The sequence below is a fragment of the Stylophora pistillata genome, chromosome 3 (assembly GCF_964205215.1).
Source record: "Stylophora pistillata chromosome 3, jaStyPist1.2, whole genome shotgun sequence".
Classification (NCBI taxonomy): Eukaryota; Metazoa; Cnidaria; class Anthozoa; order Scleractinia; family Pocilloporidae; genus Stylophora; species Stylophora pistillata.
The window spans coordinates 47,079,913-47,094,239 of NC_142521.1; the positions used below are offsets into that span (position 1 = coordinate 47,079,913).

Below are 14,327 nucleotides of genomic sequence, written 5' to 3' on the forward strand. Positions count from 1 at the left end.
TTCACCACTGAACCGAGTGTAAACAGTCATCACTTTCGTAACCTACGTGTAGCCGTCCCCCATACCCCTCCCGAGAAGAAACGGAAAGGGGGGTTTAGCCGGAAACTTGTCTTTGATCATACCACACATAAAGCTGAAAAGCTTAATGTACTGTATGCTTCTGAAGAGAAGTTGACTTACAGTTAGAAGATTTTTCCGCGCCACGCTTATTTGTGGTGGGCGATTTCTTCCCACAAAAATTCCCATTTACCCTCCCTCAGCATTGCTGAATTTTGATGTTTTTCCTCAACTGGCCGCGTGTTTGTTTTTTTTTTTTTTTTATCAGAAAATCAATGGGTCTCCAAGCTCTTGTACCCATCAGCAAATATGCGAAAATTAGAATATGTAAATTTGTGTACAAGTTTTTCCGCTTTGGTGGTTCTGTCTCTGTATTTATTACCAGAAAGGACAACAAGCGAATATGTCTAAACGCCACCGTTTTGAGAGCGAGCAACTGAGAAAATGCTTTCGTTTGACAACTCAATCTTGGAGCTAAACTTTATCATGTAGGATGATAGAGCTATTATGGAAAACATAGAGTTATTTGCGGTTGAAATTTACGGAGATGGTTGTTTTTATCCTGGAGATGTTGTGTACGGCGACGTATATTTAAAGACAAATGAAGAATTGACGGTCAGAGAAATTCGCATCGAGTTTTATGGGGAAGCAAAGGTTTCCTGGTCCGAGGCGGCAAGAAAGAAGCGACTTGGAACTCGTAATTACACGAATTATGAGCAGTACTTAAACATTGCAGTAACAGTTTATGGAAAGGGTAAGTAGCAGTTGTACTTAGCTTGTAAATATTGAATACTGCGGGTATTTTAAAATGGATCATCGATCACGATTTTGATCCGTAAACATCAGCTGGCTCTTGAGTCAGAAGCTACTTCAATTTTTCATTGAGGTGTAATTTGCAAGTTTGCCGTTTGTCTTACTGGCAATCCGAATATTAATTGCAAATGCATTGCTGGGCATAAAATACACACTGCTTCATAAAAGCTTCCATCAGAACTGTTATCAGTATGGCCTCGTTCACTTCAATAATATTTAGTAATTAAGTTTCACTAATGCAAATGAAAGGAATGTAAGAGCGTGAATTTCTTTTCAGATCTTTGCGCGTCTTTAGAGAGATCTAGATGGATTGAAAGATTTTGGTCAACAGGTTATATCCGACCCTCGGCTCACTTCAAGTAAAAATATCTTTCTTGTGCAAATGTAATCTTCGAGAACTTTCAATAAAATTCGTTCGAGTTCGAGCCTGCAAAACCGATACAGTCACATTCGGGCAAGATCTGTTTATCTCTAAACTGCAGTTACACACTTGGCTGTGTGTCACTTCTTTGTTTTCCTCACATTTAGACGTCATCTGTGATCTATGGCGGAGTTACTGAACAGACGCTGGAATCTAATTTCAGACCCCATTTATATGGTCTCGGGTACCCGAGACAACCCTCAATTATTTCTTTACAAAATTTAGCCGACCGTTTTCACATGAGGTTAACTGTGAACTCGTCTCGGGTAGGTGGGACAACTCGGGTGGAAGGCGGCGGGGGGGGGAGGGTTGAGTTGTCTCACCTCAGCGGGTAGGGTAACCCTAGCAGGCTAGACAATTTTTTCTCATGTAAACACCTTGTCTCGCCCTTCCGAGACGAGACAACTAGAACAGAAAATGCGTGCGAACATTATAACCAGAGCCCGTGCGTTTTACAGCTATTCTTTTCCTTTAGTCCGCCACTTTGTTGGAAATGTAACCTGACCTGACCGAACGAGGGTCAGCAGATGTAAAATTTTATATAAACGCTCCGTAAAGTTGTCACGGGGAGAGGGTTGTCTCGGTTACCCTAAACCATAGAAACGGGGCCTCAGTCTACTTTGAAATGAATCTCTTACAGTTCCTGGTCAAATTGGTGCAAATCCAGTCCTGCCCAGTGGGGAGCATTCCTTTCCATTCGAGGTTCGGCTTCCAGAAGATAACCTTCCCAGCACATTTGAAGGAAAGCATGGCCACGTGAAGTACTGGCTCAAAATCATTCTTGATCGGCCGTGGAAAGACGAAATTAAGGTCGTAGAACCGTTCACGGTCACGGAGAGGATTGATGTGAATCAGCCGGAGTTTCTTGTAAGATCATGCACCAATCATTGTACAGTATAAAATATACGAATATATAATTATAAAGTGAATGCATGGCTACACAAACAGTGGTAATGCTGGTGGCAAAGAATTTGAACAAAGGCTGATAGTTTCTAAAGAAACTGTTTGGGGCTGCGTCGGTGGGGGTAACGAAATAATTTGAATATATCAACAAAGTCGAAATGGTAAATTGGCCACCGTTACGATTATAAAAGCTGACGTTTGGAGCGTTAGCCTTTCGTCGGAGCGAAGAATTTGAACCCCGAGTACCATTCAATCAAATGCCAAGAGAGAGCAGAAGAGTAAAGAAAAAAACACAGATACTCGCACATATACACACACTTACAAACCTCGTTGCTCAACTTTTTGACACCCATATAAAAAATTGGAAATTTCCTCTACATCGCCGTTCAGCTAACGACCGGGGAGAAGAAGGACTGGGGAGGGGTTTTGAGACGCAGCTCTGTTCCATAGGGCAGAAGACCATCCCCATAGGCTGCCTTAGTCTTAGTTTGGTTGTGTTGAAACAAAACATGATTGGATTGAAAAGAGAGTTATCTATGTCATGTTTTGTTTCATATAAAGCGCCCAGCTCAAATCCAGGAAGACCGGACGATGGGTTGCCTGTTCTGTGTCTCTGGTCCACTGAGTGTCACAGTCAGGACAGACAGAGGAGCCTATTGTGGAGGTGAACTTATGACAGTGACAGTCTACGCTAACAATCAATCGAAACACAGGATTCTTGGAGTTGAGTTAGAGCTCATTAAGGACACTGTATTCGTCGCATCTGGAGGTGAGCGGGATATTCTCCCTTACGAGTATTCTCAGTCTTTAGAATTTAACTCACAAGTAAGTTATTCCTTTCGCATATGCGGATTGGCGAACGCCGTGGTGATAAGCAAAGCACCATCGTTGTTAATTTCATTCGTTGCACAAGTAATGTCTCATATGAACTCATATTTTTTCTGTTTTCTTCAGGTAAAACAACTTTCAGTGCTGAAACTATTGCAACTTTCACAAAAGCTGGTAGTAAGTCTTCCAACACAGAAGAACATGATTTCTTTGAAATGGTGCCATTTCTCATCCCATCCTTAACACCAACTATGAAGAATTGCAGGAGTATTAAGATTTCGTACCAAATCAAGGTAAATTTTCCCGTGCACGGTCGTTTTTCTAAGGTTCCAGTAAGCGAAAGACAACGTAATCTAAATTTTTCTAACTTGTCGTCGAAAACCCGCATAAATCTTCCAGGCTTCGTTCTAATTTTCTTTGGTCATATGTCTTTTCTTCTTTCCGTTTTACCCACCTCGCTATTTCTGTTCTTTATTATTATCATTATTATTTATTTTCTTTTTTTTTTTCTTTTTTTCAATTGATCTACGGTGGAGCTAATTTTAGACATTGCATTAATTAACTAGCCGCATTTATTTTGAATATCAAAGAGTGCATTTCGAATTAATTGGGCAATAGGACAGGAGGAAATGGGTGCTCAAGATAGAGAAACAAACTGGTTTAGGTGCGGAAAATACGAGTAACAAATCAATTTGAAGTGACCGGTTCTTTGAGTCTTGAATTTGATTGGTAGAGAAAGTGGCGCGAGTTTTCTCAACCGCTCCTGGTTACAGAGCATAGTGAAGCAGACCTAACGTAAGACTCAATTTAAGCTTGCCCTTATACTCTTAGCTTATTTCTTTACTTATTCTTCCAGTTCACTCTGTTGATACGAGGATCCGTGAACTTCTGTGTCCACTTACCAATCACAATTGGGTCCATTCCTTGCCAAGTGAATACGTCTCGCAGGCCATCACGAAAAGGCTCCATATCACCAAGTGTCACACTCATGGGGTTCCCTTCTACGTCTTTGGAACATTCTGACGGTATGACACCATATCATGGCGAAGGTTAGAAGTTTTACTTTCCGAGGGGTACACCTACAAAAATGTGACGGGGTACTTGTCGGAAAGTTCACAAATTCCCTCGAAAAGGGCCAGAATCTCATTCTTTGAATGCGCAATCACATCGCAGTTTTCTTTCTTTTTTCTTTTTTTTTGAAAAATTCGCCCAAATCTTTTCATTATTTCATGTTGTTTTTCCGTTAAAAGTCATTAAGTAAGGGTTTTCTTACTAGTTAACAGCCATTTAAACACTCCCCCCCTCTCTCTCCGAAGAAAACACGCCTAACTGCCGCGAACATGCTCCTCTAAATCCGTGTTACTTTTTATTTCAGCGCCACCACCCTATGCTGAAAGCATCAGAGGTCAGACGAGAAGATATGATGCAGTGTATTACAACAAGGGAGAGGAACTTGATCCAATCAATTCACCGCAATTCTCTGCGAATGCCAAGAAGACTTCCTAATTTTTTGTCTTGGTTCAGAATTTTCAACAATATCAGAAGGGATGGTTTTCATGAGCAACATGTGTATGAACGTCTCACTAAGCCGGAAGGTGGAAAATAGTTTTAACTCAAGTTTAGGTCTGTATGCCAGACAAACTGTAACTTTCAAGACGCAATCACGAATGCGAGATGCTGTTTGTAACTACGAGGGGAAAGTTTTTGATAACAGCCGTAGGACATCTAAATTTCCTTAATTAAAAGATGCCATGTACCTTGTAAAAATTTGTTCAAAACTTCTAACACAAAAATTCTGTTTTGTAAACAATACAGTATGTCTGATCTGTGCGCACGCTTGCTAAAGCGGCGCTTCATGAGCAAGGGAGTAATTAATAAAATGGCAGTTAACTATTGAATAGAACGGAGAAGATTAAGCAAATTCGGAAAAGATTATGAAAAAATATAAAGATCCTGTCAAATATTGCATCATCTCGGGACATTGTTGGATGGTGTTGTGCAGGAGCTGGTCAAACGTACGCAACATCCTGCAACATTCGACGGGTTTGTTGATTTTTATGTCCCTATCTTCTGGCTCAGTCGACGCTCGGACTTGAACGCCATTTCTACTATGGAGGACTTTGATATCGGTACTGATATCGTCCTCAACTAATTTTACCTTTTTACTGGCGCTACTCTTAACGTATGACGAAAGAGAATGCGAGGGGAGTAAAACTCGACAATGGATCAAGAAGAGATTTAATTCGCAAATGTTGTGCAAGACTGAACGATACAAGGCATGGCGGGGTACAGAGAAATGTTCCAAATAAACCCTGTATATTTAGACATAGCCTCAGTTGCCTTCGTTTTTGCTACTTTCCGGCTTAGTTGCCATTACATCAGTCACGCTGATATCAGGTACACTCTGTAGTTCCTCAAAACCTTGTTCCCTTGAGTGGTATGACTTAATATGTTCCAAAGCCAGGGACGCTTTGGAACATATTATTGATTCTATCTGCCATGGATTACTTATTGCCAAGTTGCATGCGTATGGTCTGGTTGACAACTCTGTTTAACTTATTAACTCTTATCTACACTGTCGCCTTCAAAGAGTAAAACTAAACGGAAACTTCTCCAATTGGCAAACTGTTAAAAGCGGGGTCCCGCAATGGAGCCTGTTGGGCCCTCTTTTCTTCAACATCTTTATTAATGACGTCAACTTTTTCTGTGATAACTCATCCCTCAGACTCTATGCTGACGATATTACCTTGTACGCTAGTAACCCATCTCCCAACCTCCTGGAAATTAAGATCAACCAACACCTCGTCTCAATTTCAGACTGGCTTACGCTAAACTACCTGACAGTTAATTCTACGAAAACTAAGGCTATTATCCTTGGTAACTGTGACACCTTTCCTACTTTTATGCTCAAGAACGAAGCCATTGAACAGAAAGAATACTTGGAACTACTTGGCGTCGCTATTGACAGACCTTGTCTATGAATCTTCATATCAAGAACACTCTTTCACAAAGTGTATGCTAAACTTTCAGCTATCCAACGAACAAAGAATGTGATCTCCATCGAAACCGCGGCAAAGCTTTACAAGGCCTTCGTCTTACCCCAATTTGAAAATTGCAGCACGTTATTACTTGGAATTACTAATGAATTCGCGATAAGCTTGAGAAAGCCAATAGTTTTGGTCTCAGATCTATCTTCAAAGTACCCCACGACAATGTATATAAAGATGTCTTAAAAACGGCCAACCTTCAGACTCTTGAACACCGACGTTTATGCCACTCCTTGCCTCTGGCTTATCAAGCCTTATTTTCTGAGCGAGGTCCTAAGTACATAAGAGACCACTTTCAAGTCCATCTTAGCCGCTATAATTTAAGAGGGGGCAACCTCAGACTAGCTCAGCCAATATCGAACAGTAAATGGACTCACAAATCATTTACCTATCTGGTTACTCGTATGTGGAACAATCTCCCTACTAAACTCAGGCAACTTGACTCCATAAACAAATTTAAAAAAGCTATAACTAAAACCAATCTTACTAGTGGTACATTGTGCAAATGTAACATATGTGAACAATAGAGTTAGCTCTACCGTTCTTTAGATATCTTAGTTTATTTTATTACCTAATTATCTTAGTTTACTTTATTACCTAATTATCTCACCGACCTTTTCTTTTTTTTTTTTTTTTACATTACCAGTTCTTCATGTTAAGCATTTATTTTTAGTATATTTATCACGAGTAACAATACTTTACTAGTCACTAGAAACCATGTTACCACATTATGTATTCTTTTTTAGGAAGTATATTATATTAAGTAATTTATATTCTCGTTATATTAATATACAGTATCTGTATACTTTTAGTGAACTGTAGACGTAGAATTTTATATATTCGAATGTATTTAGTACGAGTCGCTGGCTCACTGTACATCTCGAATTGAAATAAATTTATCTATCTGTCTGTCTGTCTATCTATCTGTCTGTCTATCTATCTTTCTGTCTGTCTATCTGTCTGTCTATCTCTCTGTCTGTCTATCTATCTGTCTGTCTGTCTGTCTGTCTATCTATCTATCTCTCTGTCTGTCTGTCTATCTATCTATCTACGCTCCTCGACATGTCCATCAACCTCCTTGGTGTTTTCTATTGGGACATTGTTGTCCTCCATGTTTAAACACCAAAACCTATAATACCTCTGGCGCTTTGAAATGGAAAATCGACCATGCCCTCTTGCAACTAGGGTAGGGTGCGAAGACCGATGCGTGCGCCTGGTTCGACATCAGAATCTAAGTTTACTTGAAGATGGGATGGGATAGTAAAGTACTAGGCAAATAGTTAATTAAAAGCAGCTTAATTCCAAATTCATGAAAGACGAAAGTTTTGTGAGGGCTCTATAGGTTTTGTCCTAAAAAGAAGGTGTCTAATAAATCAAAAAAGAAAAGAAAAGAAAAAAAAAAAAAAGAAGAAAAGGAAACGTTTTGTTGCATTGATCAATAAGATTTTTAAAGCTTTAAAAAAAATGCTTTCACAAAACAATCACATATTCATTAAACAAATTACCGTTACAATGTCATTCAAATGGTATTTCGGTTACTACAACGAAAAATGAAAGAGGAAAAACTGTTTCTGAGAGAGCATTAAAAAAAAAAAATGCCTGACTGAGAATTTTCAATCAATAACGTCTACCAGAATATACAAATCTATACGTAACTAACCACTTTTTCGAATGACACAATGTATTTAGTGTGTGTAATGGCGACACAAGATCCTTAGTCAGTATTTTTGGAGGCCAGCACTTTCAATTAGAAAAGTATAAACTTCACTGTCGGAACAAGATATAAAGGTAACGATATGGTTAGCCAAATGTTGCAAAATTCAACAACTTGCATATTTATATTCAACAACTAATATTTATGCTCAACAAGATCTATTTTTATTCAACAGTTTACAGTTATATTCAACATTTCATATTTATGTTCAACGACACACATTTTCTTTTCATATTCAACCAAAATTATTTTTATTCAACAACAATATTTATTCAACTTCAATAGCTATATTTATTTTACTCAACAAAATTAATTGTTCAACTTCAGTCCAAAATTTTTACCCAACAAAAATAATTATTCAACTTCTACCACGCATAATTATTTAATGACATACCTTCTATTATGACTAAGTGTTCGAAAGTTCCCGGACATTCAAAATATCGTCATTCAACAAAATTCCCCGCCCCTACCCCCGAACTACCCCCAAACATGAAACCCATTCCCTTCCAATACGAAGATTACGGACTGGAACCCGATCATTCAATTTGCGCCAAAAATCAAAATGGCAGCCATAACACTGGACGAAGGTTCATTCTTCAGTTGCTTTGAGGATGTTATAAGTTTGTTAAATGTTTGTGAAGAGGGAGAAAACAGTATTTCCCGACCATTTATAGAGAGGGTGATCAATTGCTTAGAATCAGCGGCGAAATTTGTCGAAAACGTGTCACTGATTGTAAATGAGTGCAAAGGAGAGTTGACTGAGGTTGCTGGAAATTTAAGGGTTTTGTTCCACAGTTGGTGCCGAAAATTGACAGAACTGGGGTTAAGGAATACTCCAAACTGTACTCACTTAGCAGTATATCTGGTAAGTTCACCGGAACGTACAGTAAACGGAGGACCAGGGAGACCAAAGTACGAGATCAATGAAGAGACTTTGCTACACTTAAGAGCATTGGGATTTAAGTGGAAAGACATCGCAGAACTTCTTCTCGTCTCTCGTTGGACCCTGTGGCGACGGGTACGAGAGCTTGGTATCAGCGAGGAAACTGGCTTTACAATTATAGGAAATACAGATCTTGATGAAATTGTGCGAGCTTTCATGAACGTACAAGGAGGCCTTGTGGGGTATTCAATGGTTCATGGCCACTTGCGAAGTAAAGGTATTAATGTTCAAAGACAACGTATTAGAGCCAGTATTTCGCGAGTTGATCCGATCAACTGCCGCTTAAGATGGGCAACAGTGGTTTCCAGAAGAGCCTATTCAGTGCCTGGCCCTAACAGTTTATGGCATATTGACGGCCATCACAGTTTGATTACGTGGGGTTTCGTTATACATGGTTGTATAGATGGCTATTCTCGTTTAATATGTTTTTTGAAGTGTTCTACAAACAATAGAAAAGAGACCGTTGAAGGTCTTTTTCTGCAGAGTGTTGAAAAGTATTCGTGGCCTTCTAGAATACGAACTGACCTTGGAGGAGAAAACGTGTTGACGTGGGAACGTATGAATGCATTTCGAGGCCATGATCGTGGATCCGTACTTATTGGAACTTCTACTCGTAACCAGAGAATAGAGCGTTTATGGCGAGACGTATTTCGATGTTTCGGTAACGTATTTTACTACACTTTCAAATCCATGGAGGAGTCTGGTTTGCTTGATGTTACCAACCCCCTACATTTGTTTGTTCTTCATTATGTCTACTTGCCCAGAATTAATGCTGCAATTGACAGCTTTGTTGAGGCCTGGAATAAGCACCCCATAAGAACTGAAAGAAATTGGAGTCCGGAACAAATCTGGTCCAATGGAATGATAGACAGAGTTAATGGAAGACTTACTGCAGTAGCTGATGTCAGAAGTGAAGCTAACATCAGTGGGCATGAGCATGAGTGGTATGGTTTTGACCCTGATGCACCACCACCACCTGATGATGGTCTGTCTACTGTCCAAGTCAATGAAGTGGATTTGAATTTACCAGATAACATTATTTCTAGGCTGTCAAATGAGATCAACCCACTTGGGAATTCAAGTGCTTTTGCAATAGATATATTCCAGAGGGCACTTGAATTTCTAGAAAACTTGCTTTCCACCCATAGTTCTCAATGAATACTTACAAAGGCCACTTAGGGTTATGTGATGATAACCAATAATGCCTATGAGACATGCCTGCAGGGGATCATCCCACACATAGCTGTATTCAATATTGACAAGGTTAAAATGCCACTGAGTTTTTTTTCAAATCCCTACCATTTCTTGCAGGAGGGTATCTTAAGAGAGATTAAGAACTGAATTTGTGTTTTATCAGTGTATCTTTTGAAGGAAAAACTGATGGTATGACACACACCTGTTTTGAATTTTACTGTTATGGTACATGGCGGATTGGAACATCATTCAAACTGAACCTGCTTAAAATTATCATGAAACTCAGATAGCCAGGTAATGACTATGAAGCACTGATTTTCTCACAATGACAAGTCCCAGCCACCTTTCATATTATATCTTCTTTTTTTTTTTTTTTCGGATGAAGTCTACGTCCTCAAAACTGAGGCACTAGCTACCCAAACTAGCTGACCCATCCCTATCTCTCCACCCCTATTCTATAACTCTGTTCCATTTTTAATGATTTGCCCATGCAAAGCATTTTAAGAAGAAAACAATAGTTCAGGTTGATCCACTTATTTCAATAATTATTAAAGAGCAACTCAATAAAGATTCACATTTATTACTTGTTTTGTGTGTTATTTTCAATAATAAAATCAGAAAATGAACTTTATGTATGTCAAAAGATTACAAATTTATGGCTATTATTCCCAGGAATCAGCACCAAACATAAACACCAGTTATACTGCTGGGAAAGGTAACACAACTAAACTTATCAGTGAATTAAACAACACAACATTGAAAAGAAAGTTACTGAAAAGCAGCACCAACATTAGTTGTGTGTGTTGTTACCACTGTAAATGAAGTCAAAATTGGCCATAAGGTCAATCGTGACTATTCACTTAACAGTGTTCAGACCGAGGTAAAAGACTTTCCAGATGAAGAAAAGGCTGAATTTAAAGAGAGTTCAAACAGACCATAAGAGTGGAAATGATCAGGTATTAACAATGTAAAGGTGCACGTTGATGAAGAGATGTAATCTTCACAATGAAAATTTACATTTATTGCAAAGTTCTGTACTGAAGGCATCATCTTACTTCCAGTGCAATACTGCATTAATTGCATCAACCTGGCACTTGATGACTGGTCAACAAATCTATTCATCATCATCTTGATTTCCTGTGCTTGGTCACTTAATTCATCTGGATATTTGAGACACTCTCTGACTATTGCTGGTGTCAGCTCAACAGGTTTAAAGGTGAACACACTCTCAAACAAATGTGGGTGCTTTGACATCTCATCAAGAACACCAAGGGTGATCAATCCTTTTCTCAACTGATCCAAAGCCATTTTACGTTTTGAAATGACCTCATACATGACTATTGATTGGATTATTTTCCCTTTGGTAGACATCTGAAATAAAATTATGATATTAACAGCAATGTCCTAATAGAATGCAACATGATTCTCTTAAATTTTAGCAAACAAATAGGGTGGCACTTAGGTGGCTTCAAACTAATCAACTGAATAAAATTGATGGAAACTTAGTATGTAGCCATATAAATCTTCTGAAAGTGTATTACTGTTAAATGAGGTGTCTTACTTGAGAGAAAGGAATGACCATATCATCTCTGGTACCATTATAATCATAAAATGATATATAATTGCCATGTATATACCATCTCAGAAAATTTTCTGATATATTAGAGCTACTGTATAACCATCCTATAAATAGTTCCCATCAGACTCAAGACAGCAGTGAAATCTCAGTGCATGTGTAAAAGTACATCTGGAAATTCCTGCATTGATTTTGCTATTTCACAATCTCAAGAATGAATAATATAGTTTATGCAATGCCAGGGGTGACATGCATGACAGACCATATATTTTTAATGTAAATTAAATTCTACCTGCAGAACACTTGTCTCTCCACAATTAGCCATCAGATTAATTACTTCACCATTCTTGGCTAGCTCTCCCAGTTCATCATAACGGTTGACATCCATTAGCTTTCAATAAATTTGCAGAAATAGAAATAATCATTACTCATGACTAGAATGTACATATACTGGTGGAGAAGTTTTATTATTTGAATAGTAGGTATAGGTGAAAGGTAGGCCCTTTTACACCTTTCAGCAAGCCATTCCAGGAAATCTTCATGAGAAACATTTTTTGCATGCATGTGCATTTCAATGCTCAGGGCATCTTGATTGTAAACTAATGCACCTTCACATTTTTTCCACACTACTTTTCCATACTATCAAGTACAAAAACTCCTAGACCACAACCACCATTTCAAAAGCACTTGCCACATAAATTTTCTAGTAATGGGAGGCTTACCTAATACTGGCTGATAGTTTCGAAAGAAACTGTTTGGGGCTGCGTCGGTGGGAGTAATGAAATAATTTGGATATATCAACAAAGTTGAAATGGTAAATTGGCCACCAATACTGGTTGCTTTGGCATGTTAAAGAGTGGATTGTTTAATGGGGTGTCCATGAGGTGCGGTGTACACTTACTGGATTTACTGTGGTTTTAAGGTAAATCTTTGCTTTCCTTTAAATTACACTCAAGACATACTGAGCATTTACCTGTAAGACTATGTTCCTGGACATTGGACATGGAAGATCCCAAACATCACAGTATGCAAATGCACACATGACATCTCCAGTCACAAGGTAATAAAAACAGGGCAGTGCCAGACATGGAAATCCAGGGCCTCCTTGCACAAGTAAATGGGCAATCATTTTCCCAACCATTTCAAACATTCCACTCATGACGGCCTGTGGTTGGTAACTTGGCACCTTGCGGGCTTCTTCTCCTTCAAACAGCAGCAGTAGCTTGCCCTGTACTAATCCTTCAAATAAGTTAGAGTAAAACTGTCTTAATACTCCACCACTGTCTATGGCAGGCTGCCCTCTAAAGATAATTCTTAAAGGGCAGGAAGCATCAAACTGAATGGACTTGTAATAGGCCACAGCATCTTCAATTAGATCATCTTCATCAACTTCTAGTTTCTTTCTTTTTCCTGTTAACTTATTTCCTAAGATGTTGATGATCTGCACTAATGAGTCAAGGTCTTCCTCACTTACAGATGGCAGCAGTTCCCCTAGTGTTGCCATGTCACTCTGCCTGCTTGGACTGGAAATAAAGGACACATTACTGCTTAGCAAATCAGCAGAGGTACATGCCCCAGATACACTTGCACTGTCCATGTTAGTAAGGCCGTGGTCAAATGGTCCATTCTCTGCAGATGCATTCGCTAGTGCACTCTCAGATTTCTTGGATATGGAATTAATCGACAATTCTGATGAGAAGAAAGGTGACTTCATCAAGTCCTCATCGTCCTCACCTTTAGTCACTATGGGTGATGGCTCATCACACGCTTCGATGACTTCTTTTAAGACATTTAAACGAATATAAAGCTTTCCCTGGCCACATAACTCTTTCACGTGTTTATAATTCCATTCAAGAGATTTTCCTACAACGGGGGTAGTTACTTTGTTGCGCTCTCGCTTAACAAAGTCAAAATGATCTGGTCTTACGAAAGGGAATCGCTGCTTCAGTACCTCTGTTATGCTTTCTCTGATTTCGCTTTCCGACTGGCCTGTTCCCAGCTCAAAGTAACCTTTCAGTAGAATCATATCGTCGGTAACTGGGTAATCAGGGACAAAGCCATTTTCATCGAGATCTTCGGGCTTGTCGAGGAGATGAACAGCTTTTGGGTGTAACTCTTGTTTCATTTGTTTCTCCTGTTTACCTTTGAGGCGCCATGGATGATTTGTTGCAACTGCGGGCCTCTTTTTTCCCTTGTGAAAAGAAGACGAAGAAGAAGGAACCGGGGTGGCTGTGGCGGGAAAAGATGGAACGATGCCCGGGGCGATAGAATTTGTCATCTCTCGGCTCGCAGATCTTGCTGAACTTGCTATAAGGTCGCGCGTTCTCATTAATAACGAGGTATTACTTCCCGATCGTTGAAGAGCGATCTCATTTCGAACACATTCTCTCACAATTTGTGTCAGTTCTTCCCTAACATCACGCCCTGGTTCGTCTTCCGACGCCATCTCTATTCATGGTTAATGGTCGGGGCACTGGGTCCGCAATACAGCGTATTTAACTGGGGTAGGGGCGGGGAATTTTGTTGAATGACGATATTTTGAATGTCCGGGAACTTTCGAACACTTAGTCATAATAGAAGGTATGTCATTAAATAATTATGCGTGGTAGAAGTTGAATAATTATTTTTGTTGGGTAAAAATTTTGGACTGAAGTTGAACAATTAATTTTGTTGAGTAAAATAAATATAGCTATTGAAGTTGAATAAATATTGTTGTTGAATAAAAATAATTTTGGTTGAATATGAAAAGAAAATGTGTGTCGTTGAACATAAATATGAAATGTTGAATATAACTGTAAACTGTTGAATAAAAATATATCTTGTTGAGCATA

The 14,327-nt window shown here is 39.0% G+C and overlaps 3 protein-coding genes across 4 annotated transcripts; 2 read left to right on the forward strand and 1 right to left on the reverse strand.

Moving 5' to 3' along the window:
• Positions 1-420: 420 nt before the first annotated feature.
• Positions 421-4,673, forward strand: LOC111343338 (arrestin domain-containing protein 3). Of its 2 annotated transcripts, none has more exons than XM_022950501.2 (6): positions 421-811; positions 1,932-2,158; positions 2,756-2,963; positions 3,149-3,315; positions 3,879-4,071; positions 4,398-4,673. In XM_022950501.2, the coding sequence occupies exons 1-6, from the start codon at positions 565-567 to the stop codon at positions 4,526-4,528; spliced, it is 1,173 nt and encodes a 390-aa protein (XP_022806236.2). In that variant the 5' UTR covers positions 421-564; the 3' UTR covers positions 4,529-4,673. The 2 variants fall into 2 exon arrangements, with proteins under 2 accessions (XP_022806236.2, XP_088610134.1); XM_088754008.1 differs by having other exon boundaries at positions 3,879-4,047.
• A 3,274-nt stretch (positions 4,674-7,947) lies between these two features.
• LOC148736483 (uncharacterized) lies at positions 7,948-10,503 on the forward strand. Its single transcript, XM_088751740.1, has one exon. The coding sequence runs from the start codon at positions 8,346-8,348 to the stop codon at positions 9,882-9,884; it is 1,539 nt and encodes a 512-aa protein (XP_088607866.1). The 5' UTR covers positions 7,948-8,345; the 3' UTR covers positions 9,885-10,503.
• On the reverse strand, positions 10,485-14,326 carry LOC148736484 (uncharacterized). The gene is made up of 3 exons (XM_088751739.1): positions 12,470-14,326; positions 11,789-11,887; positions 10,485-11,291 (listed from the first exon to the last, which is right to left on the reverse strand). Exons 1-3 carry the CDS (start codon positions 13,940-13,942, stop codon positions 10,791-10,793), a joined length of 2,073 nt encoding a protein of 690 aa, XP_088607865.1. The 5' UTR covers positions 13,943-14,326; the 3' UTR covers positions 10,485-10,790.
• Between the last annotated feature and the right edge of the window lies 1 nt (position 14,327).